The sequence below is a fragment of the Astyanax mexicanus genome, chromosome 18 (genome assembly GCF_023375975.1).
Source record: "Astyanax mexicanus isolate ESR-SI-001 chromosome 18, AstMex3_surface, whole genome shotgun sequence".
Lineage (NCBI taxonomy): Eukaryota > Metazoa > Chordata > Actinopteri > Characiformes > Acestrorhamphidae > Astyanax > Astyanax mexicanus.
Genome location: NC_064425.1, coordinates 41413760 through 41436502, shown reverse-complemented (window position 1 = coordinate 41436502; position 22743 = coordinate 41413760). Strand labels below are relative to the sequence as shown.

General features: G+C 41.8%; 1 protein-coding gene and 2 long non-coding RNA genes across 3 annotated transcripts in view; 2 read left to right on the top strand and 1 right to left on the bottom strand.

The window, feature by feature from the left end:
• The first annotated feature begins 2321 nt into the window (after positions 1-2321).
• LOC111191784 (uncharacterized) lies at positions 2322-4367 on the top strand. The gene is made up of 3 exons (XR_002649663.2): positions 2322-2651; positions 2823-2903; positions 4030-4367. It is a non-coding gene; the product is annotated as an uncharacterized LOC111191784 (long non-coding RNA).
• A 432-nt stretch (positions 4368-4799) lies between these two features.
• LOC111191783 (uncharacterized) lies at positions 4800-8083 on the top strand. The gene is made up of 3 exons (XR_002649662.2): positions 4800-4988; positions 6081-6164; positions 6422-8083. It is a non-coding gene; the product is annotated as an uncharacterized LOC111191783 (long non-coding RNA).
• Positions 8084-11317: 3234 nt separating this feature from the next.
• The window catches only part of chd7 (chromodomain helicase DNA binding protein 7), a 68742-nt gene continuing 57316 nt past the window's right edge, over positions 11318-22743 (bottom strand). Inside the window, exons 26-38 of the mRNA XM_007245094.4 lie at positions 21646-21775; positions 20936-20993; positions 20791-20851; positions 20225-20573; positions 19198-19406; positions 17925-18722; positions 17226-17383; positions 16768-16995; positions 15816-16226; positions 15091-15300; positions 14299-14439; positions 14086-14190; positions 11318-13728 (exon numbers count right to left, since the gene is read on the bottom strand). Of these exons, the coding sequence (XP_007245156.3) occupies positions 12607-13728; positions 14086-14190; positions 14299-14439; positions 15091-15300; positions 15816-16226; positions 16768-16995; positions 17226-17383; positions 17925-18722; positions 19198-19406; positions 20225-20573; positions 20791-20851; positions 20936-20993; positions 21646-21775 (3980 nt within the window). The 3' untranslated portion in view covers positions 11318-12606. The remainder of the gene's footprint in view (positions 13729-14085; positions 14191-14298; positions 14440-15090; positions 15301-15815; positions 16227-16767; positions 16996-17225; positions 17384-17924; positions 18723-19197; positions 19407-20224; positions 20574-20790; positions 20852-20935; positions 20994-21645; positions 21776-22743) is intronic.

Sequence of the window (22743 nt, the reverse complement as noted above, 5' to 3'; positions counted from 1 at the left end):
TGTCATGTATCTCCAAAACTCTTACTTTTCAATGGAAGTCAGAGTAAAAAGGATTCATTCCAAAGTAATTTGGACCATTTCTAGTGATGCTTTTCAATAACTGTCTTTATATTTACTTGGATTTAATAATTCTATTCCTGTTGACTCTGGACAAGACAAAGAATGTAAGAAGAAATATTAAAATCTAAATCAAATTTAACAATTAGAAATTAAAACACTCATCAATTTTTCCCATTTTCTCCCCTATTTAGCACAGCCAATTACCCAACCCACTCATTAGGACTCCCCCTATCACTAGTGATGCCCCAACACACCAGGAGGGTGAAGACTAACACATGCTTCCTCCGAAACATGTGAAGCCAGCCACCGCTTCTTTTCAAGCTGCTGCTGATGCAGCATTGCCAAGCAGCCAGCACGCTTGAAGGAACCTCGGTTTCGGTACATCAGCTCACAGACACCCTGTGCTGCGGACATCACCCTAGGAGTGATGTGGGGAAAGAGCGCCATCTACCCACCCGGAGGGAGCAGGGCCAATTTTGCTCCCTCTGAGCACCGGCAGCTTGATGGCAAAGCTGCATGAAAACATTTATAAATTAAAATCTTAGTGAAGGCCCTGTTGCAGCCCAGGGCTAGTTGCATCTGGAGCTGTGCAGATACTGCTGTGATGTACATCAGAGATGTAAGAAAATATTTTCCTCTAAAGGCAGGTGGAAGTTTGTGATTGGTTGGGAGAGAAGTTGACGCAGCATTAGAGTTTCCTGGTAGAACTTTTGTAGAGGCCTTTATTTTAATAGGAATAAAGCAAAAATGTCTGCCATATTGTCAATTTTGTAAACTAGTCTAGTCTACACCACAGTAAAATCTGGTGGTGGTTCATCATGCTGTGGGGCTGTGGGATCAGTGCAGGTACTGGGAATCTTGTTAAAGTTGAGTGTCGCATGGATTCCAGTCAATATCAGCAGATTCTTTAGAACAATGTTTAAGAATCAGTGAGAAAGTTGAAGTTAAAGCGCCGGGGCTGGATACTCCAACAAGACAACGACCCTAAACACTAAACACTGCTCAAAATCTACTAAAGCACTAAATCATTCATGCAGAGGAACAAGTACAACATTCTGGAATGATCATCTCAGATCATCTCAGTCCCCTGAATATTATTGAAAATCTGTGGTGTGATTTAAAGCAGCTGTTCATGATTAGAAACCATCAAAACCTGTCTGAAGTGGAGATGATTAGTAAAGAAGAATGATCCAAAATACCTTCAACCAGAAGCCAGACTCTCATTGGAAGCTATAGGAAGAGTTTAGAGGCTGTTATTTCTGCAAAAGGAGGATCTACTAAATATTGATGTAGTTTTTCTGTTGCGGTGCCCAAATTTATGCACCTGCTTAATTTAGTTTATAGAATTTTTGCACACTTTCTGTAAATCCTATAAACTTAATTTCACTTCTCAAATATCACTGTGTTCATCTGCTATATGATATATTTAACTGAAATTGCTGATCCCAACAACCAATGATTTATAATTTATAAAAGAAAAAAAAAAAATTATCAGGGGTGCCCAAACTTTTTTATACCACTGTACATTCAGGCATTAAAGGCATTTGGGGGCCCCAAGCAAAATGAGCTATGTGATAATTCGAGAAAGACTAAATCTTGAACAAATCTACATTTTCCTATACTTTTAATATAACATATTACACTCCTGTGTCCTGTTCTAGTGTAGAGTTCTAGTAACTGTTCTAGTTGGTTACTAGCATTGCTTGCCAGGCTGGTAGCTAACATAAACATTAACCATACTGTATATATTGTTCTTAGCCTACCTGCTGATAAATGACACCATTTGTACATGTAGGCCTAATTTATCCAGTGTAAATGATCAGTAACAGTTGTTTTATTTTTCTTTCTCTCCATTTTTTTCTTTCTTCCTGATGGATAACTCCACTTTTTGATTGCTGAAGTTTCATATTTTGCTGGCTGCAGAAATAACAAACCTGCCTGGCTGCCTACTGTCAGCAACTTGAGGGCGATTCCAAAAAACTGTGTTGTACTTTCCTCCATTGACCTTCAGGAATTTAAAGGGCCCTTTTATACAGGTTTTATTATATTTAACTCATAACTAGTCGTTGTCTGGGGGCCCCAGGCCAGCTTGGGTTTGCTTGCCTTGTTGCAACGGGCCTGCGTACTTTAAAAAAGGGAACGAGAGATGAAAGTGTCTTCATACTGTCTGAAAACAAAGACACACACACAGACACACTATATCACAGGAAGTGGAGTAAAAAGTGAAAGTGTGTCGCTGCTGAAGTGGTTTCTTTTTTTTTTAGAAGACCACTTCACAGGAAGCTTGTGCTGACGGCCTGAGATATGATCTCTGAGATGCGGTCATTCCTCACCTGAGTCATTATTGGAGGGACGGTTCTGACAGGGTTCTCCGAAACCCCTCACACAACACCCCCCCACCCCCACCCACACCCCTACACCCCCGGCTTCAGCAGAAGTTCAGAGAAACGACCACAGCAAATCTTCCAGTGTAAGCGGGGCGTAATGAGGGCGTGAGCGGTGGGCAGGCGTTTTAATTTCCACAGTGATGTACAGCCCCTCTCTGGGGTCCCACCGCTCACCCACACTGCCTTCTGGGTAACACGGCGATGGTGAGTCACCCCCACGGGGAAATCTCTCTGTCTTCATCAGAGAGCGCTGACAGCCGAGTGGACAGAGCTCCAGCTGGGGGGGCTTTAATCTCTCATTTCACCTGAATATCACTGCTGTCACCTCAGAGACTCATCCTTAATCCAGTTATCTCTCTATTCCTTTACGTCCAGGTGCTGCTCTACACTGTGTTTGACTGCAGACAGTTAGAAGGCGATAAAACACTCATTGTCAAAAATAGCGGGACCCAGAAGGTAAGGCTATTGAATAGGAAGATAAAAGATTTTTTTTTTTCATATAATTTTATTTTACATTTTCCCCATTTTCTCCCTAATCTACCTGGCCAATTACCCAACACACTCATTAGGACTCCACCTATTACTAGTGATTCTATGCTTCAACACCAGGAGGGTGAAGACTAGCACATGCCTTCTCCAACACATGGGAAGTCAGACTCCGCCTCTTTTTAAACGGCAGCTGATGTAGATTGTCAAGTTGCTCTCGGAGGAAAGTGCAGCAACTTGCTTCAGATACATCAGCTCACAGATGCTTTAAGCTGATCGACATCACCCTAGGAGTGATGAGGGGAAAGAGCGCCATCTTCTGTACCCACCTAGAGAGAGCAAGGCCAGTTGTGCTCTCTCAGGGCTCCGGCAGCTGATGGCAAAGGAAGAAACAAGTTATTAGTAACAAAGGATGATTAGTAATTTAGACATGATGATATGGACAATATTTCTTGAGCTACACATTTAGAAGTAGAGTGTAAAACATGCATAATGCAGGTGCCAGGCTCTCAACTCCATGGAGTTGTAGAGGTTCCTAATGGAGTTCTGTGAAATTTCATCTCATACAGCTCCAATTTTCTCACACAGTCCCTGCAGATTTTGCATTATATGTACAGGACATCCTGCAGCTACACATGCTGCCTCTCATGGAAGCACTTCCAACTGTCATCTTTCAGCAGGATAATGCTCTTCCACATACAGCAAGGGTTTACCAGGAATGTCTCAGCCAGATTGCTACAGTTCCTTGACCTGCCTGGATTTATTGCTAGATTTAACACAAATCAAGCGTTTATAGGAGCAGCTGGGACGCCAGCTTCTACAACCTACGAGGGTAGAGCAGGATCTACAGGCCCAGCTGCATCTGTGGGCAAATGTTCTGCAAGATCGCGCAACCGTATCTCAGCTTGCATCCAGGATAGAGACACCTATTGTCCCCAATAAATGTATCCATTCATTCTTAATATTGTAATTACCTATTAATTGATTAATATTAACATTGTATCCACACATATAAAAAAGTTAATTATATTGCAACTATCAACTACTTGGTGCAATTTAGCTCTGTGCTCTTAGCTTTGTGTTGTTCTTTTTGCAGGATTCTTCAGCAGGGCACAGGAGCTTGAGTGTTAACCTTCTTCTGGATGTGTGTGTGTGTGTGTGTGTGTGTATGTATGTGTGTGTGTCAGCGTGTGTGCATTTGTGTGGGGGATGAATCAGTATATATATGTGTGTGTGTGTGTGTGTGAGACACTCATCATGCAGTCTGCGATTGATGCTCTGCCTCTCGCCCTCAATGTCACCAGCGACACATCCGTCTCCGGGGGAAACGGGAGGTGTGAGTGTGTGCGAGTGTGTGTGTGTGTGTGTGTGTGTGTGTGTGACAGGTCTAAATCCTCTCTGCCGTGCAGAAGGACATGTGGGTTGCAGATGCCCCCCCCCCCCCCCTTACCCCCTACTCAACCCACCCCCCCACCTGTGTCACCAGCACAAGTTACCGTGATCAATCACCAGCGAGAGATGGAGAGGCTGGGGGTCGTCGTCACCGTGACCGCAAATCGCTCTTTATCGGAGAGTGGCAGCGAGAGCCGGACTGACCGGCACGCCGGGAATAGCATGTCTATAGCCCTGCAGGCTCGGAATGAAAATCAGCTGCACAGAAACATTACAAATACAACTTGTGTTGTGATTCACGGTTTAAAAAAAGAGGATTTTTATATATAACTTATTTCATTGTTCCCAATTTTCTTCCCAAATTAGCTGAGCCACTCAACCTACCCACTTCCTACAAGTGCATGCCTTCTCTGATACATGTGAAGTCAGACTCAGCCTCATTTTTACCTTCCGCCAATCAACTGCAGCATTCAAATTAGAACTTGGAGGAAAGCTCCGGATCCCCAGCTCTGATACATCAGCCAGCAGACGCCTGTGCCAACCAGCACCACAATGGGAGAGAGTGCCTTCTACCCAGATAGAGCATGGCCAATTGTGCTCTCTCGGACTCCGGGTGCTGCTGAAAAAGCAGCATCCTTAATTTCCTTTGGGATCAATAAATAAGTAAGTAAATACATAAGTAGCAAATATCCATCCATCCAAATATCAATTTTAGCAACTTGTGGAAAACACTAAATTGTTTAAGTCAATTTTAACTCTCTAGCTGATGGTAAAGAATACTGATGTAGCACTGCATCTTCATTGTTCTATTGCTTTATACAATGCACCAGTCCCAGGGCATGATGCTCCCACCACCATGCTTAACAGTTGCTACAGTTTACTTGACATTAAATGCCTCACTTTGACCTTTGTCCTGTAAACATTACTATAAAAGGTTTTTTTCTTCTTTGTCCATGAGTTTTAGATTAATGACTGTATATAAGAATAGATGATGTGGTGCTGTTTCCTTCTATTCCATACTAATTAAGCCTGAAATATTTACCATGTTTCAAATTTGCAACCAGAGTTGCAATATCTGATTTTGAGTCTAGATTTACCCTGTTCTAGAGTGGAGCATTAGGGTGAGGAGAAAGGCAGGTGGAGTGATTTACCCATCATGCATAATGCTTACCATACAAGCCTGTGGGGGCGGGGCTATGATCTGGAGTTGCTGCAGTTGTTCAGGTCTAAGTTCAGCTAATCTAAAGGTGCCCAACAAAATATTACAGTGCGTGACCTTTTGGCCAGGCAATGTTTACCTTTCTTTACCTCCTAAAGGATTGCGTAAGGAACATACAACATAGACTTAGCACTGCATCCACACACACACACACACACACACACACATAAACACATGGCCCCAGGCTCTTAGACCCTGCTATACTGGTTAATGAATGTGGTTCATTAGAGAAGTTTTTACAGTCACTCAATTATGTTTGATTATGTAATAAATTCAATTACACTTCAGGTTCTCCTCCATCATATTTTACACAGACATGCAGACGCACACTCAGATACATGACATTTTCTAGCCAGACATCAGCGGTTATGTGTATCATTACTACCCACTGCACTGTGCTGTCCACTCTGGGTGGTAATATTAGCCTTTCATTATGTATTCCCAACACACACGTGACACTGTGGGTGAAAGAATATTAAATACCCGCACTTTAACTTCAGATATGCCACCCCTCATTAATATTCTTTCACTTTCAGAAGAACTCACTCCAACTCCCATAATTCACATCTTTTTAACTCACGTTGGTGTCACATTGGTCCCATCACTTCTGGCATATCTACGTAAGTATCATTTTCCTTCATAACGTAGTGGTAGGTGATGCTCCAACTAATTGCCATGGTAGCGTTCGAAACAGAACATTTTTGGTTGGGTTCATTCTGCCCCGCCCAGTCCTTGCTAAGCCCCTTTTTCCACATTATCCTACTCCTTATCTACAATTCAGATAGATACTGTGATACCGTTTTCTGCGCAGTTAGCATAATGCTAATTATTGGTGTACATAAACATACACTAACTGTTATTTACTTTCGTCTCGTAGATCCTGTTCAGAACTCAAGAAGCACCGCGACTGACCTGATCGAACGTCTATGAGCAGAGAAAATACCGTTTTTTGGCCAAATTATCGCTTTAAAATCATAATCACGTAGTGTGCAAGGCTAAAGGTGTGCTTTCTATGTTTTTTTTCTGAGAGAGAGAGAGAGAGAAAAAGAGAGAGAGAGAGAGTACCCGGTCTCAGAGCAGCTGCAGACGGACATGCTGAGAGTGACTCTTGGAGAAAAGGCCGCCTCTCCAGGGAATCGCCGCCGGGCCTGAACCCCACCGAGTCCAGAACCCCTCACCACTCTGTCCTGCTCAGCATCCTACAGCAACCAGAAACACACACACACACACACACACACACACAGATAAACAGCCTTGGACTGCTGAATAAAAGCTGAGAAATAAAGCAACAGCTTTAAAATTTTATTGATCCTCCTTAAGCCACCCAAAAGGTTCTGACCCGTTGAGGCCTGGACTCCACAAGAGCTCTGAAGGTGTTCAGTGACAAAACTAACATTAAAAAGCAGATCCTTGGGCACCGAGTGGTTCAGCAGTCTAAAGCACTTCCACTATAAGCGGGAAGTCGCAGGTTCGAACCCCCACTCATGCAGCTTTTTTTGTGTCTGCATGCTGCTGTGCTTTCCTCCGAGCACGCTGTGATGCTACATCAGCAGCAGTTCAAAAGAGGCGGAGTCTGACTCCACATGTGTCGGAGGAGGCATGTGCTGGTCTTCACCCTTCTGGTGTGTTGGGGCATCACTAGTGATAGGGGGAGTTTTAATAAGTGGGTTGGGTAATTGGCTGAGCAAAATTATAGAGAAAATGACGAAAAAATAGAAATAAAAATTAAAAAGCGGACCCTTTAGGTCCTGTTATCAAGTGGGTGGAGATTACTGAGACTTTCGCGCCAAGTTGCCCAGGTAAGGACTTCAGCAACTTTATTCAGGTGAGGACACTTTACGGATCTATTTGAGTTAAAAACTGTTTAGATTAAACATGAATTCATACTGGATGAACAATGAACTAACTAGATGGCTGAGGTGTTGCTAGGTGATTTTTAGTTGCTTTCTAAAGCATTACAGGTGGTTTCTGTGGTGTTCTTATGTAGTTGATATGGTATTACTCAAAACATTAAGGGAGGTCATGTGGTCATGTTGTCGGTCATAATGAATGGATTTAATGATCCTGCTATTTTTATATTCTACATTATAGGAAAGTCCTTAAACATTACCCCACCCCCACTGTTCTGAACAGTCCAAACTGTTCTGAAACTCCGTCCTCACCGCCAAACACGAGCCCAGCAGGCCGACTGCACACCAGACCTATAGATTTCACGAGCCACTTCATCCACACAGTGCAATTATGAGCGACGTCTGGGCTAGAGAGACGAGACAGAGAGAAAAGAGAGATAGACCAGAGAGAGTAAGAGAGAGATAGACCAGAGAGAAAGAGAGTGAGAGAAAGATAGACTACAGAGAAAGAGTGAGGGAGAGATAGACCAGAGAGAAAGAGATTGAGAGATAGGCCAGAGAGAAAGAGAGTGAGAGAGAGGTAGACCAGAGAGAGAGAGAGAGAGAGTGAGAGAGAGATATACCAGAGAGAAAGGGTGAGAGAAAGATAGACCAGAGAGAAAGAGAGTGAGAGAGAGGTAGACCAGAGAGAGAGATCAGAGAGAAAGAGAGTAAGGGAGAGATAGACCAGAGAGAGAGAGAGATACCAGAGAGAAAGAGTGAGAGAGAGAGATAGACCAGAGAGAGAAAGATAGAGCTATACTAGAATGAGAGAGAAAGCGACTAGACAGAAAGTGAGTGAGAAGGAAATGATAGTGAGGGAAAAAAGGGAAAAAGAGAGAGAGATATCAGAAACAAAAAGGTTCTAATACTGTGATAATCATATAGAATCTATATTATAGATCGTATAACTTTAATAACTTTAATATAATCTACACAGATATGCAAACAACTGTTACAATTACAATTACAATGGTAATTAATGTCCTAAATGAATTGTTTATGTAGAGGTGAACTGTTTATTTATGCATTGCTGTTAACTGATCTATAGTTTCTTTTTTTTCAATTAATCAATGAATTAATTAATGCTTTGGCAGCAGTGTAATTTACTACGGTCATGCCAATAAAATTGAAGAAAGAATTAAGAGAGAGAGAGAAAAGAGCGCAAGAGGAAAATTGATAGCAGGTTAGATAGAGATAGCAGATCAGAGGGATGGATAGATGGATAGAGAAGAGAGAGAAAAAGACAGAATAGGAATGATAGAGAAAGGGGGAGGAGACAAAGAGAGAGATATGTAAGGAAAAAATGAGAGGTAAAAATGAAAAATGAGTGAGAGAGAGAGAGGGAAATGAGACAGCAAGAGAGAGGGAAGGGAAAGAGGGAAAGAATAAGGGAGGAAGAGAAGCTGCGGTCTGTGTTTCAGGCGTTAGGCTGATAATGGCTGGTCAGTGGAGCGGACAGAGCGCCCCCGCCTCGTCCCCCCGGCCTGTCCGACCGCGTTACATCAGCCGCTCCACAGGACTGATGGTGTTTATGATGGTCAGGATAAACAGGCCTGTCTGTAACCCCTCCACTCCTCCACCCACCTCCATCCTCCAGCCCCTCCCGGAACTAGGCTGAGGCAGGGCTGCTCCATCAGACAGACAGCAGGTTAATAAGGCTAAATTATTCACTTCAGAAGCATACAGACCTGATTTCCTGCAGTCATCTGAGGAGGGTTTGATTATAAAAAATAATTAATAATAATAAAGTATTGGGAAAAACACTCAATGATTATTTTATCTGGAATCAAGAATATTAATACACCTGCCATACAATATCCATTATCTTTTTGCATGCTATATTGTTCTAAATATAATTGCAATTAACAATATTATTGTATATTTTTCTGGAATCTAAAAAAAAAATACGTTTGTAGTTTAACTTGAATAAATAACAACCTTGTGACGTATTGGAAAATTTATTTAGTGATATAACTGTATTGTTCTGCCAAGATCATACGGTATATTACTTATTTATATATGCTGAAATGTATGCTCACACCCAACCCTCTGATGGAAAAGTTCCTTTTAATAATAATAATAGTCTTAAGGAGAAAAAGTGTGATTAAAGGTGATTAATTACTTAATTAACCAGAATACCTTTTTTAAATTAACTGACACCAACAATTTAAACCTTTATTAAAAGAAAAAAACTATATATAACTAAAATGTATTGCAGTAATGGTCATATACAGTGCCCTCCAAAAGTATTGGAACAGTGAAGCCAATCCCTTTGTTTCTGCTGTAGACTAAAAACATCTGGCTTTGACATTAAATGAAAAATGAGACAAAAGATCAACCTTTCAGCTTTTATTTAAACAAAAGGTTCTGTCTTCTGAACTGTGTATCAGACCCAGCTGAAAATGGCTGGAAATAAGAGCTGAAATGTTAATCTTTTATCTCATATTCTTCTTTTAATGTCAAACCCAAAGGTTTGCGGTCTACAGCAGAAATAAAGGTATAGGCCTCACAGTGCCAGTACTTCAGAGGGTACTACTGTAATTACAACGTACAACGAAATTATTGTGACCTAGGAATTATATGAAAATATATATAAGATTTTATGAGTAACCATCTCTACAGTCCTAATAACACTGCTATTCTAGTGACAATGCATTTCAGATGAGGATTTCATTTTCCAGCAGGACTTGGCACACTGCCCACACTGCCAAAAGTACCAATTGGTCTTATATAATATTAAAATTGTCTGAGACACTGACTTTTGGGTTTTTAGTGGCTGTAAGCCATATTCGCCAATAAAGAAATAAACACCTAAAATAGATCACTCTGTGTAATACATCTATACATCACATTAAACTAAACTACTTAAATAAACTAACTTTTCATTGATATAATTTTTTTTTTTTAGATGCACTAGACTGTCAGGTTACACTGATATGCCAATAGTCATGGTACAGTAGTATGTAAATTGATCAGAATGTGATCCCTAGGGGACGGCTTGGCATAGAAAAAAAGCAATGCCTTTATATACTGCCTGTGTGTTCACTTCTGAGTGATATTATACAAACACTGGCCAGCATGCTCAAAGCAAGGCCAGGTAAATTATGGAAGATGGCGTGAGGTCCAATAGTGGGTGCCAGATGGTTAACATACTCCCAGAACAAGCAAGTGCAATTATTTACCATTCTGCAATCCACAACGTACTGGGAATAGATTATAAATATATATAGATTATATAATTACCACCTACAGAGGACAGAGTAGTGCTGTAAGTGGTAAATATTGTGACCACCATCATCTGGCTAAATTGTCCATGTAAACAGTGAATAGTAATAGGATACCCCAAACTAATATCATGAATGTCAGAAGGGGGTGGGGAAAAAATAGTGATATTGCAATATATTGTATCATTTTCATTTGCAATACATTATGGATATGTAGCGTGAAATTTGTATGTTTTTATTGAAACAAAGGTGCTTTAAACTTCTAAAGACTTTGCCTTTAACTTAAAAGTTACTGCTTTATTTATGTAATTTATGTAAAACTGACATTAATAAATCCATAAATCCTGGTATGTGCTTATTTAGGAGTAGTTCATCCTCTTCAGTAAAACAGATGCTGTGAAGTTTCAGAGAGAACCATCTTATGATATAATGATTTTCACAGAATCGCAATATTGTGATATTACCGTGGGCAATGTATCGAGACATGCCCTGTGATTTCCACCCTACAGGGCAATAGTTTCTATTCCATGCCCTTTGCTATGTAACATTTAGATAAAATGTGCAGAAGTTTAAATATGTTCCAAAAAGATCAGGCTTTTCATGAGCTGCCCAATTTTTTTTCCCCAAAAAAAGTTGTAATTAAGTTGCATACTTGAGTCATTGAAATGAAACTTTAATGGTAACAACTTCAGAATATCGCACATTAAAACAAACACAGTTTTGGTTTCCTAGGCGAATATCATGAGTCACTTTTATTAAAAGCATCATTACTACAGTTGGCAGCAATTTACAGTTCATCATACATGATGGTTCAAACAAAAAAAAAAAAAAAAAAAAACAAAACAAGAAAAAAAAAAAGACAAAAAAGGAGGAAAAAAAACATTTACAACGTTTATTATGTCTGTAAACTTCAAGGCTAGTTAGAATTGAGGTAATGCTGTTCAGCTTTGTGGCTAAAGTAACAAAAAGTCCATTCAAATAGATAAAGGTACCTGATTTAATTCTTACACCAGTGCATTAACGTGGATATAAATGAGACAATTCGACTGCAGTAATTCATGTCATGTCACCGACTTTTTTTTTTCTTATTCTCCACACTTCCCGGTGTCTAAGTCAAAGAGTAAAATCGAACATTCAAAAGCTGCCTTCGTTATTGCTGTCTCCACAGGCCGAGATGTCCCCTCACCCGTATAGATTGTCAGTGTGAGAGACTTTTGAACAGTCAGAGTGTAGGCTATGATATGTGAGAACTTCATCCCTCTCCTCTCAGCAGAACAGTACAACGAAAACTACAACACTTCCTTTTGTTTTTGTTTGCTTTCTCAGCAGCAGAGAGAGTCACTTAATGCCGTTATAGTTGTACTCCACTGAATGTTACGAGATGCTACTCATAGTTACGTTATCATCAACAGTAGAGAGAAAAAATAATAATAATAAACAAAAAACCTCAACAGAAGAAGCAGCACAGCACTATTGGAACAAGTAATTCCTATAAGATTTCGGGATGTTTCCACCTCTTCTAGAAAAAAAAGCACCACCCAGTGCTCAAAGACATCATAAAATAAAAGTTGAAAAAACAAAACGGAAAAAAAAAAAAAACCCTTTAGACATCCACAACTCTACTACTGCCCGTGTTCCCTGCCTGCCTACACTAGCGTTCGCAGAGACAGCGTTGTTCGTTGTGTTCCCCTTGTCGTGTTCCCCTTGGTTACGGTCAACGAAACAAAACCAAATTTTAAATTTGAAATTTCATGGTTTTGGGATTCATGGATTTTAAGTTGGCATTGTAAACAACTGGACTAAACCACACTGTCGTAGAGTTTTAAAAAACGGCATTTTCACAAGCCCTCGTGTGAAAAAGGAGCAGGAAGAGTTTTACTTAATTTGCAATTTAGTCAGTCAGTTGGTCAGTCGATTGAGTTGTTGGTTGGTTCCTCTTAAACCAGTCAGTCACTTTTATCCTCATCTTCCTCTCCAGGTTCATCCAGATCATCGTCGTCATCCTCATCTCCACCTTCCAAAGAGTCCAGTTCCTCAGCAGGTCCCGCCAGGTCCTCATCCATCACGGACGAGTCAGCCGTCTTGTTCTGGCTCTCCTCAGAGTCGCTGTCGTCAAGAACGTGTTCAACTTGGCCGGCGCTGGTCATTAAGGCGTTCTGGTCCCGTCCTGGATTCTGGGCCTCTTTCTTGGATTCTTTGCTTTCCTCAGTGGCGGCTCCTAAAGATCCAGACATGGCGTTCTGGAGGTCAGCGAGAGCAGCTGGAGAAAAGCCCGGTATGCCCAAGCCCGCGAGTCCAGTGGGCAGAAACATGGATGGGTAGAACAGGCCTGGAGCCATGGTGGACAGCAGGAAGGGGTTAAAGGCCAGAGCATTGGTGGACATACCGGCGGCAGCAGCAGCAGCCGCAGCGGCAGCAGCCGCTGCAGCACCTAAAGTAGCATCACCATTGGTTTCAGCTGACTCCGCCTCGGCAGGTTTATCTACCTTATCCTTTGAGACTTCCTTCTCGTCTTCCTCTTTAGTCGTCTGGTCATCACGGTCCTCCACAGCATCATTGCTTTCCTCATTTTTCTTAGTCTGGGCTTTCTCCTCAGATTCTGCCTGCTCAGGAGCTGCTGCCGCTGCTGCTGCTGCCGCCGCTACTGCTGCTGCGTTTGCAGTTGTTGCAGTGGCAGCCGCTAGATTGCCACCGAACAGACCCCCGAGGCTGAACATGTTGGGCAGGCCGCCCATGCCAGGCAGCATTAAGGGCAGCATGGCCGCAGCGTGCTTACTGTCCGCTGCCCCACCGGCCAGAGCCGGAGGGAAACCCATGAGGCCGGCGGCCAGCTGGAGGCTCTGCAGGCTCTGTAAACTCTGGAGGCTGGTCAGGTCCATGCCTCCAAACAGACCGTTCATCAGTAAGGGGTTCACGCCGGACGTGGAGGCTGCCGCTGCAGCTGCCTGAGCTGCCGCCGCCGCTTTAGCGATCTCTGATTTGGGTCGTCTGCCCCGGCGCCGTACGCCCTCTTCTCTGACTACCGGTCCTGTCAGGAGACGGTCGAACATGGACTCCGGGAGGAAACCCTGCGGGACAGAACAGGAGACAGGATTGGTTGAAAATGAATGGGGAAATTTATTAGTTAACATACATGCATTTATATATTTCATATTTTAAACTTGGCACAGATCTCTTTAAAACTGGACATACCTTTATATGGAAAAATGATAAAAAATTAAATGTAGAGAATACATACTTTATTTTTTGTGTTTTAAGAAAGTGCTAAAATAATAATTTTAAATCCATACATCCAGTATTGCATTGCAATAATAAAATGTAGTATTATGAATGTACACTTTGTGTATACTGTGGATTTACTACGATGAGGCACTATACACCAGTTTTTACACCTTATTCAAAAACAAGAATTCTCAAGAACTCACCGATTGTTTGACAATATCTGTCCAATCAGGAGAGATGGCAAATTCTGGATTTTCAACCAGCCAACGTGGCAAATCCTTCATAGGAGGAGCCATAGCACCACCCATCTGTAGCCACAAGAGAGAAAACATTAGACCATCAATAACACAAAAATAATATAGTTTAAACAAAGAAACCACAAACTAAACCCTGAAAAAACATGCAGTAATACTGGCCTTTCTCCCGTTTCTCTTATTGACCACAGGGACCCTCTCCTCTCCGGTCAGGGTGTTTATGTCTATCTTGTTGGGGTTACGACAGCGGTGCCTCTTCTGCTTTGGTTTGCCCAACTGTGAGAGGAGCAGCTCCTCATTCTTCTGCAAACGAACAATTTAACTTTATTAATTCTTCAAAATTACAGCCAGCCAGTTGCGCTCTCTCTGACTTCGGCTGCTGATGGTGATCAGCGATTCTCTGATCAAAATGACCAGCGAGAGCCCCACATTATAAATCATTTATCAATCAGACACACAAAATGCTTTAAATATTCACAAAAAGAGCAATAATGATGTAGAATAATTTAATTATAACAAAATTGGTTTATATTTGCTGTTTTTTTTAAACAGTATTTCAATTTACTTGGTACTTGGTAACTATTGTAAGCTACTGCTGTACCCAATAAAAACAAACCATATTTATTTATACCAACAAATCTAAAAGAAGAGACTATTTACCAACTTATTGTTCAATATATTTACATAACCTCAATTTCTGCTGACCTTAATATTGTCCAGTATATTTTTCTTAGCAAGGAGTGCACATAAAATGTGAATCCACTGTTATGTCGCCTTTGTATAAAACCATTTGATTTAGATTTATTAAAGGTTTTTAAATAAACCATACTCCAATCACAAGATCTGAATATTTATAATTACAATCAAGTTTCTTTCTAAATGGGTGAAAAATGCATCATTATGCTGTTACACTGCTGCCACAAACTAAGTGTAAGCAGGGTAAAGGCCACTCACTGGTATATATCCAGGCATGTCCATAGTGTAAGTGGGGTGCTGCCTCAGCCACTCCCGTAGGTCCTTAGTGCTCGTCCCATCTTCTCCCTGCAGGCTGCTCTCCTCCAGGGCGGCGCTGGAGGCCTGGGGTGCAGGAGCTGGAATGTGTCTCTGTGCTCGGTCTGGCACGTGTGCCCCGTCTGCAAAAGCTTTGGTCCCATCTGAATCCTCCTGTGAAGAGGAAGCACATGCATCAGATGCTGAGATCATGCAGGTCGGCATTTCTTACTTTATGTAAATCAACATTTACAATGACTACAAATGCAAGTAAAAATTTAAGGTACATCATAAATCAACAACCTCGTGTCATTAGATTCTACTGTTCTAGTTAGGAAAAAAATTCTCCTTTACTTTAATAAAATAATGGGTTTAATAAGGGTTTACTAACATGGACTCAAATTGTTATAACATTAGTAAATAAATATATAATTACATTTACTTGTTAATCATTTATTTGAGGTATTATTCACTAACTTTTTTTTCCCTATATTATACTGAAACCCTAAATGAAGACTACACAGAAATATACAAGATAAATGATGAAATGTAATATTTAACATATATTTTATATATTTAAGCTTATTGCTTAGTAAATAGCAAAACACAGAATCGTTACTCTTTTATTGCAATATCTATCGTATCGTATCTTGCTAATACACGGCCTTATCAACCGAAGGTTTCCATACCACACTAAGCTGTCCTCTCTTGTTGCCCATGAAGAGCAGCTCCAAGCCCTCCACGTTTTTCCTCCGGCCCCTCCTCCTACGGGTGGGCAGCTCCACCTCCAGCAGGGAGCCGTTGGCCCTGGACGCTCCGCCCGCCTGCAGCAGCTCCATCTGTGCCTTGAGGGCTGCCGAGGAAGCCATGGCTCCAGCTCCAGGGAAAACTGAGGAGGAGGACGAGGCTGCGGGCGCCAGGCCGTGCAGGGTCTTGGTCAGGTCCATGGCCTGAGCCTGACCTTCAGCAGCATGCGATTCCCTCAGCTGAGCGACCATCTCCATCAAGTTACGGCGCTTGGCGGCCCGCTCTGCCTCAATCTCTATTTTTCTCCTCCGGCGTCTCCGCTGCCGTGGGACAGACAGACTCAGAGCCTCATCCTGTGAAGAGAAAAGAAGAAGAAAAATGTAATAAAATTAAATTTCCCCAAATGTAGGCAGTCATATACTGATTGTAGATAGTGTGTGTGTTGTGCAGGTATGCGTGGATCAGACAGAGCAGAAAACTGTCCACTTTATTAGACACTTCCACCTAGCTGTTCTACCATGCAGACATTAATTTCAACTGATTGAGGAAATTATCATAAAAAAAAAAACAATGTTTAATGTTTAATACTGTTTAATAAAGTGTTTATTTAAATGTCAGAGGGCTAACATTTTTTTAGGCTTTCAGGATTAAAAAGTAAATTTAAAATAAAAAAAAAAAATTAAAAGTAATTGACAAAACATTTTTTAAAATTTCTAACACCTGAAGTCTCTCATCTATCCCTGCTTGAATAATCTAGGCTCACACTGCACCCTGAAAGTGACCACAGTCACCAGATCTGAGATGTACCTGAGAACAGATCTACAGGTAGAACAAGCAGCTAGTGGAATAAAGAGCTCAGTAACTGATCTGCTGGGGGAAGGGTGGGTGACTTGCCTTGTTGACCTGTGGTGACATGGTGAGGTCCTCGCTGCCACTATAGCTGGTCTGGCTCATCATGGAGAGATCACCCAGACCCCTCCTCGGCAGGGGGCTGTCCGTCGTCATAGCACCGTATCCAGGCAACAGGCCTGGGAAGTCAAAGAACTGCCTCCTGTTGGACGGCCACTTGCCCTTCATGACCGCCTCACAGATGTTGTCCATACGATTGATCATTACCCTGTCCTGCAATACAAACACAGCAGAGCGGCACACAAAGTGTGAGCACGTGTACGGGCGCCAGTGGGTACACAAAGGAAATCGGAGAACATCTGCACATCTGTCAGGTCGTCCTTCAACAAACAGTACTTTAGCTTAGATGAGTTCACAAGCCCACAAACTGAAGAGTTCATTGGATATATTGAGATCTAAAGGGTGAAAACTGATAAGATACCCCTTTTTGATCCTGTACCAACCTTAGGCCAGAAGGAAAACATGGTTCGGTCTCCAAACACTTGAGAAGGAGACGGTTCGACATCATCCACCAAAAAGTAGTCGCGCGTTTCGTCCCGTGCTGTGCTCAAGGAGGCGTTACTCTCCTCATCAAAGTTCTTCCTCTCAGAGGACCCTCCAGCTAGAACAGAAAAAATACCTACATTATATTCTATAAACATGTCTAAAACCTGTTCACTTGCACTTTTCTTTGATGCATTTCACCATGTTTGATCCCTCTCTGCTCATCAAATACATCAATTTGAAAGTAGCCAGTAATATGAAGAACTTTTAAACCTATTCTCAGATCCTTCATTGTGCCTTAACTGCTGTAGACCAGACAGGAAGATGGTGGAGGCAGTGTGTGTGTTTTGCCAGTATGAGTGGATGACAGCAGTGCTGCTGGAGTTTTTAAACACTGTTCACTCACTGTCCTCCACTCTATTACACACTCCTACCTAGCGTGTAAGGTCGTCTGCTGTAGAGCTTGTATGACCATTAAACAAGATCAAAGGAGGATAATAAAGTAAACAGAAAAACAGATACAGGACTACAGTCACTAATTACAGAACTATAAAGTGTCCTGTATTATCAGTGTTGCTGAGAGGATGGACAGTAAGTGTAGTAACAAGCAGGTGGCCATGGTATGCTTAATAGGTATATTGTATAAAATTGTCTCTCACCTTCAGCCTGAGATGACTTCTCAGATTTGTCATCCTCGTCCATCTTCTCCTCTTCCTCTTCTTCGAGGGTTTTGTCAGTGTTTGCTTTGCTGTCACTCTCTGGAGCTCCAGAGGCGGCGTTCAGCTGTTCAGGAGGTGTCTCCACAGGAGCCGATTCAGGTACTGCATCTGTAAGCTCAGGTTCAGTAGCTTTCTCTCCGTTAGACATTTCAGAAGTTTCAGTCTTCATCTCGCCGTCCTTTTCTTTATCTTCCACCTCTTCTAGAGCCTCTATCTTTTGCTCTTCTTTGGGTTCCTCCTGCTTGAGCTCACATTCAGGCTTCACCTCAGTGTTCTCCACAGGCTTCTCCTCCTTAACTTCCTCTTTCCGGTCATCACCAGTTTCAATTACAGGTTTTACCTCTATGCAATCTCCCTGCTCCTCCTTCATCTCCTCCTCTTTAACCAGAGCCAGTGGAGTAAGAGGATTTGAAGCTGGTGCAGCTTCGGCTCCCTTGCCCTGGGTGAATTTGCGGTGGGCCTCCAGGAAGCCTAGCTCAGGGTCATTGAGGATGTGATAGTCCGTGCGACTGACTCCGTGCTTGGCGGCTCCGCAGAGAAGGTCGCGGTCGTGTCGGCCTGGTTCCCACCACGCTGGGAGGTCCTGGCTGGGCTGGCAGAGACGTAGGCGCTCCTCCAGCTGTGGATGGGGCAGGACCTGCTCTCTGATTCGCCGGAGAAGTTCGATGCGATACAGAGTGCGTGATGCTCTCTCTTCTGTGATTGGATCGATTATCAGGGTGGGGTCCGCTAGATCTGCTATTAAAGAGAGAAGCAGAACAGCATGAGGGGAAGCAGTGAGTCTGAACTAAGGTTAGCATGGACAACAGAACAGTAATAAATACTTTAAAATACAAAAAATATCCAGCACTGATAAATTAAGTTTGGCCCAAACCGATTTGAAACTAGAGTTTCATGCTACTGGAAAGGAATTAGATATTTTGTTGTTCTGCAATATATACTCGAATTTTCAACAGTTCTCACTATTTTTGTACAAAAGACAAAAAGTCCAACAAATCATATAATTAATTTTCACTTCTTAGAACCAAAAACTCTGAATAATTTGGAAAATGAGTTTAGTGGAAATTCTCATATAGCTCATATATATATATATTGCAATTATGCAAAAACAATATACTCTGCAGCCCTAGAACATTTTTCCTTCTACTAAAAGATGAAGCTGGAAATACAAGGTGTTTGTATGACAAAATACATTATTTTTTTTGTGCAATACCTGCGTCTCCTTTGATCTGCATACGGCACACGCGTTTACACATGGCCACAAAGGCATAGTAGTATTTCTCCAGACTCTCGTCAGATTTCTTATCCAGGCGAGCGAAGGCCCGGAACTGGGACCAGTCGAAGCACTGGCGGTGAACGTCGTACACCACTCCAAACGTAGACACCACACGATAGAAATCGGCCTCCTCCCGCCTGGTCCATCTGGAGAGCAGACAGTAGTAGAAGAGAGGAGAGGGGGAGGTTACGCAAGTGCTCGCGGTTGAAATATGAGTGGAAAGATGAAGTTCAGAACTTCAGAGGAAAGTCCAACTTAATTTAAAAGGAATGGTTTGATCCCAACAAAGCACAGATACACCTCTTACAGCTACAGTCAACAGAATGTTACATGCTTACACTACATACACAAGTGTGCTTTGTTTTGCACAGAAGCAAAAAACAAAAACATATGGTAAGATAAGGTACGCCCAAAAGAAACTACACTAAATATTTATTGTTTACACGTCAAGTCGTCAGATGGTTGTGCTCTTAACAAATCGCTTCTTACTGTTGAGTATTGAGGAATATATTTGAGTAGTCTGAACACTCCACAGCCTTTTAACGACACAAGGTCCCTAATTGCACATTACTTTTTAACCAAGATGAACCCACCACAAGCATGGCAAAACACACGTGAGACATGTCTTTATATCAAACTCGCTAGATTTGTGATAGTTCTCAGACACTTAGTCTTTGTTGAACATAGTCAGCCATCTCTAAAACCAGTCGACAACTGGAAAATTAGACCAAATATTGTGTAGTAAGAACCCAGGCTAACCAAAGTATAAGTTGTGCGACAGCTTTTGATTGAAGTAATTCGTAAAACGTGCAGAATATGAGGAGTTAAGCAGCTTGGACTTTTAATCTGATGAACTGCCACTTTAAATGTGAACTGTATGAATTTCTTTTAAACCATAAAAGAAGCAAATTACAATCACTAGCCAACAAGGAACACCTCTATTCTCCATTGCTCAGGGCCTTACCTCTGCCGTCTCTCCTTAAAGTAGGCTGCACCATCAGCCAGCAGGGCGGCGCTCTCTGGCAGGAACGGTGAGCTCTTCATGAAAGGCCCGCTTTCAGCCAGGTAGGCTGTTGCAGCTGCCACGTCCTGACCGTACGGTCCTCCTTCAGTCACCATAGACAGGATCTCTTCGCGGTGACGCCGACGTCTGCGACCATCAGGTTTGGAGAGAGCCTCTTGCCTCATCTGCTCCCTCTTGTGACTGCGCTGGTAGGCGGTGATGAGGCGGCGCAGGCGAGCGGTCAGGGCCGAGGCTGGGGGCCAGTAGAGCTTACCTGGCTTACCGTTTTCACCAGACTTTGGGATGACGACTGGATAGAGAGGAAAACATTATGAGCAACTTATGGCCAAATGTTTACACAGTAGATAGAAAAATTAGTAGTCATGAAATTAATGTTAGTACTTATTAAATAATTTGGTATTTACTGAATAATTCCAGCTTGATGAATTTTCTGTAGGTATTAGGTCTTACTCCTCATGCAATATGAGGTGTAAACATTGAAACGGAGTACAGAAAAGTACAAATACCTTCTGCACCATCAATATCCATGGACTCTTCTTTATCGTCAAGAGGAGAATTGGTGAAATCCTAGAAACAAAATCAACAATATTAATTAAACCCGAAAATGCAAACATCTGATATGATGCAACATAAGATCTTTATTAAACTCACATCCAGGTCGTCTTTGAAAGGCATCCGGAGGGGTTTATACTCAGGGTCTTCCTCCTCACTGTTGGTAAAGAGAAAGAGGTCTTAAGACTCAGTCAGCAATATCATAGACCAATTCTGACTTTCTGCTGGGGGTGTTTAGCAAAAATAAATAACTGCATACACTGCGACTTTGTTAATTTACTTATTTAATATAATTCTATATTCAAAACTGTATCAACAGCAGCCTTTTTTCTGCACGACGATAACTGTTGCTACTGCCTAAATATTGTGTATGACTTTTCAGGCTCCTTTTTTTTTATATATATAAACACCATCAATGTACAATTCCTGCAATTTTTTTTTGTAAATCTCATAATAACAATTTATTGCAATGTCAGATTTTTTTTCGAAATTGTGCAGCCATACTAGGCCCAACATGGAGTTAAATTTACCTCTAAAATGTTTCTAAGAATCTGTTTCAAGGAGCTGTGAGAAAATTATTTATCTGGTTAAACACACTGACCCAGTTGTATTAAACATTGTGAATAGTTATTTCCAGATTAAATGATGTGTATAAGAACTTCATGTTACTAAGAACAAAGGGAAGAGTTGAGAGGGCAGCAGAGTTGAAGGAAGAGAAGCAGACAGAATGAGAGAGAGGGGGCAGAAAGAAAGAGTGAAGAGGGAGAGGAGTCTCTCTCGCTGGGGCTGTGATTTCAGGCCAAATTTACCCCTCGCCACCATCTGCCACCATGTCCGCTCCCCTCTGCTCGGCTGCGATGGCTTTGGCATCGGGCATGCCCACCCTCTCCAGGAAACACAGGGAGGGGTCCGCTCGCATGGAGTTATACTTCTCATAGCCTGGTGAAGAAAGAGAGAGACAGAAAAAAAGAGAGAGAACAGTCAGCGAGTATCACTCGGTCTTGATCACAGGCTTGGCTTTGGGGCTCAGGGTTGAGGAAGTATCATTTTAAAAAGGGACATTTAAACTGCACATAAGAGCAGTAAGAAACATAACATGCTTTACTTTGACAGTTTATGTAATTAAAGTTTTAAAACTGGAAACAAAAATCAAGCTTGGACAAAACAAGACATCGCAGGAACCACCTGGTATGTAGGCTGTCTGCAAAATTCCAAAACACATGCGACTACTCAGTGAGTGAGTGAGCAAGCAACAGACGGTGATATTTTTTGTAAGACATTACCAACACAACTCCACTATAAAACTCAACCCTGCATGCATTTCAAAGATCAGTCAACATGACTGAAAAACAGCAACCAAACAGCATAGATAAACATGCAGTAAAGATCAGCAGTTAACTTAAGAACAGTTAGCTGAATGGTTTGCAGCCAACTAAAATTCAGTCCCTCTACACGAAGTGTTAAATAACTTTAATTTTAATTTAACTAAATTCCCAACCAGAACCTCTAAGTCTACAGCCTCTGATGGTCAGTGTAAGAATTAAAATGTAAGAATCCTACAGAATGAAACCACAGCATCACAACTCCTCCCTCCTGAAACCAAACCATTTCCACACAACTTGGGAAATAAAATCACTCTGATTATGACTTATTTTGCATGTGAGATATCACAAATATGGTCAATAAAAGAGTTTAGAATATATCGATATTTACAATACACTTTCCAGCCCTGCCTCACATCAATACGAGAATAAGGTATAGACCAATAAAATGGTTGCAAGAAAGTACAGCAACCTGAAAACTACACATTTCAAAAGACTTCTAAATGAAGTGTTACAACTCACACTTCCACTAAAAATAAAACCATAAACCATAAACTAAGTTACAAGACATGAAAGTAAAACCCT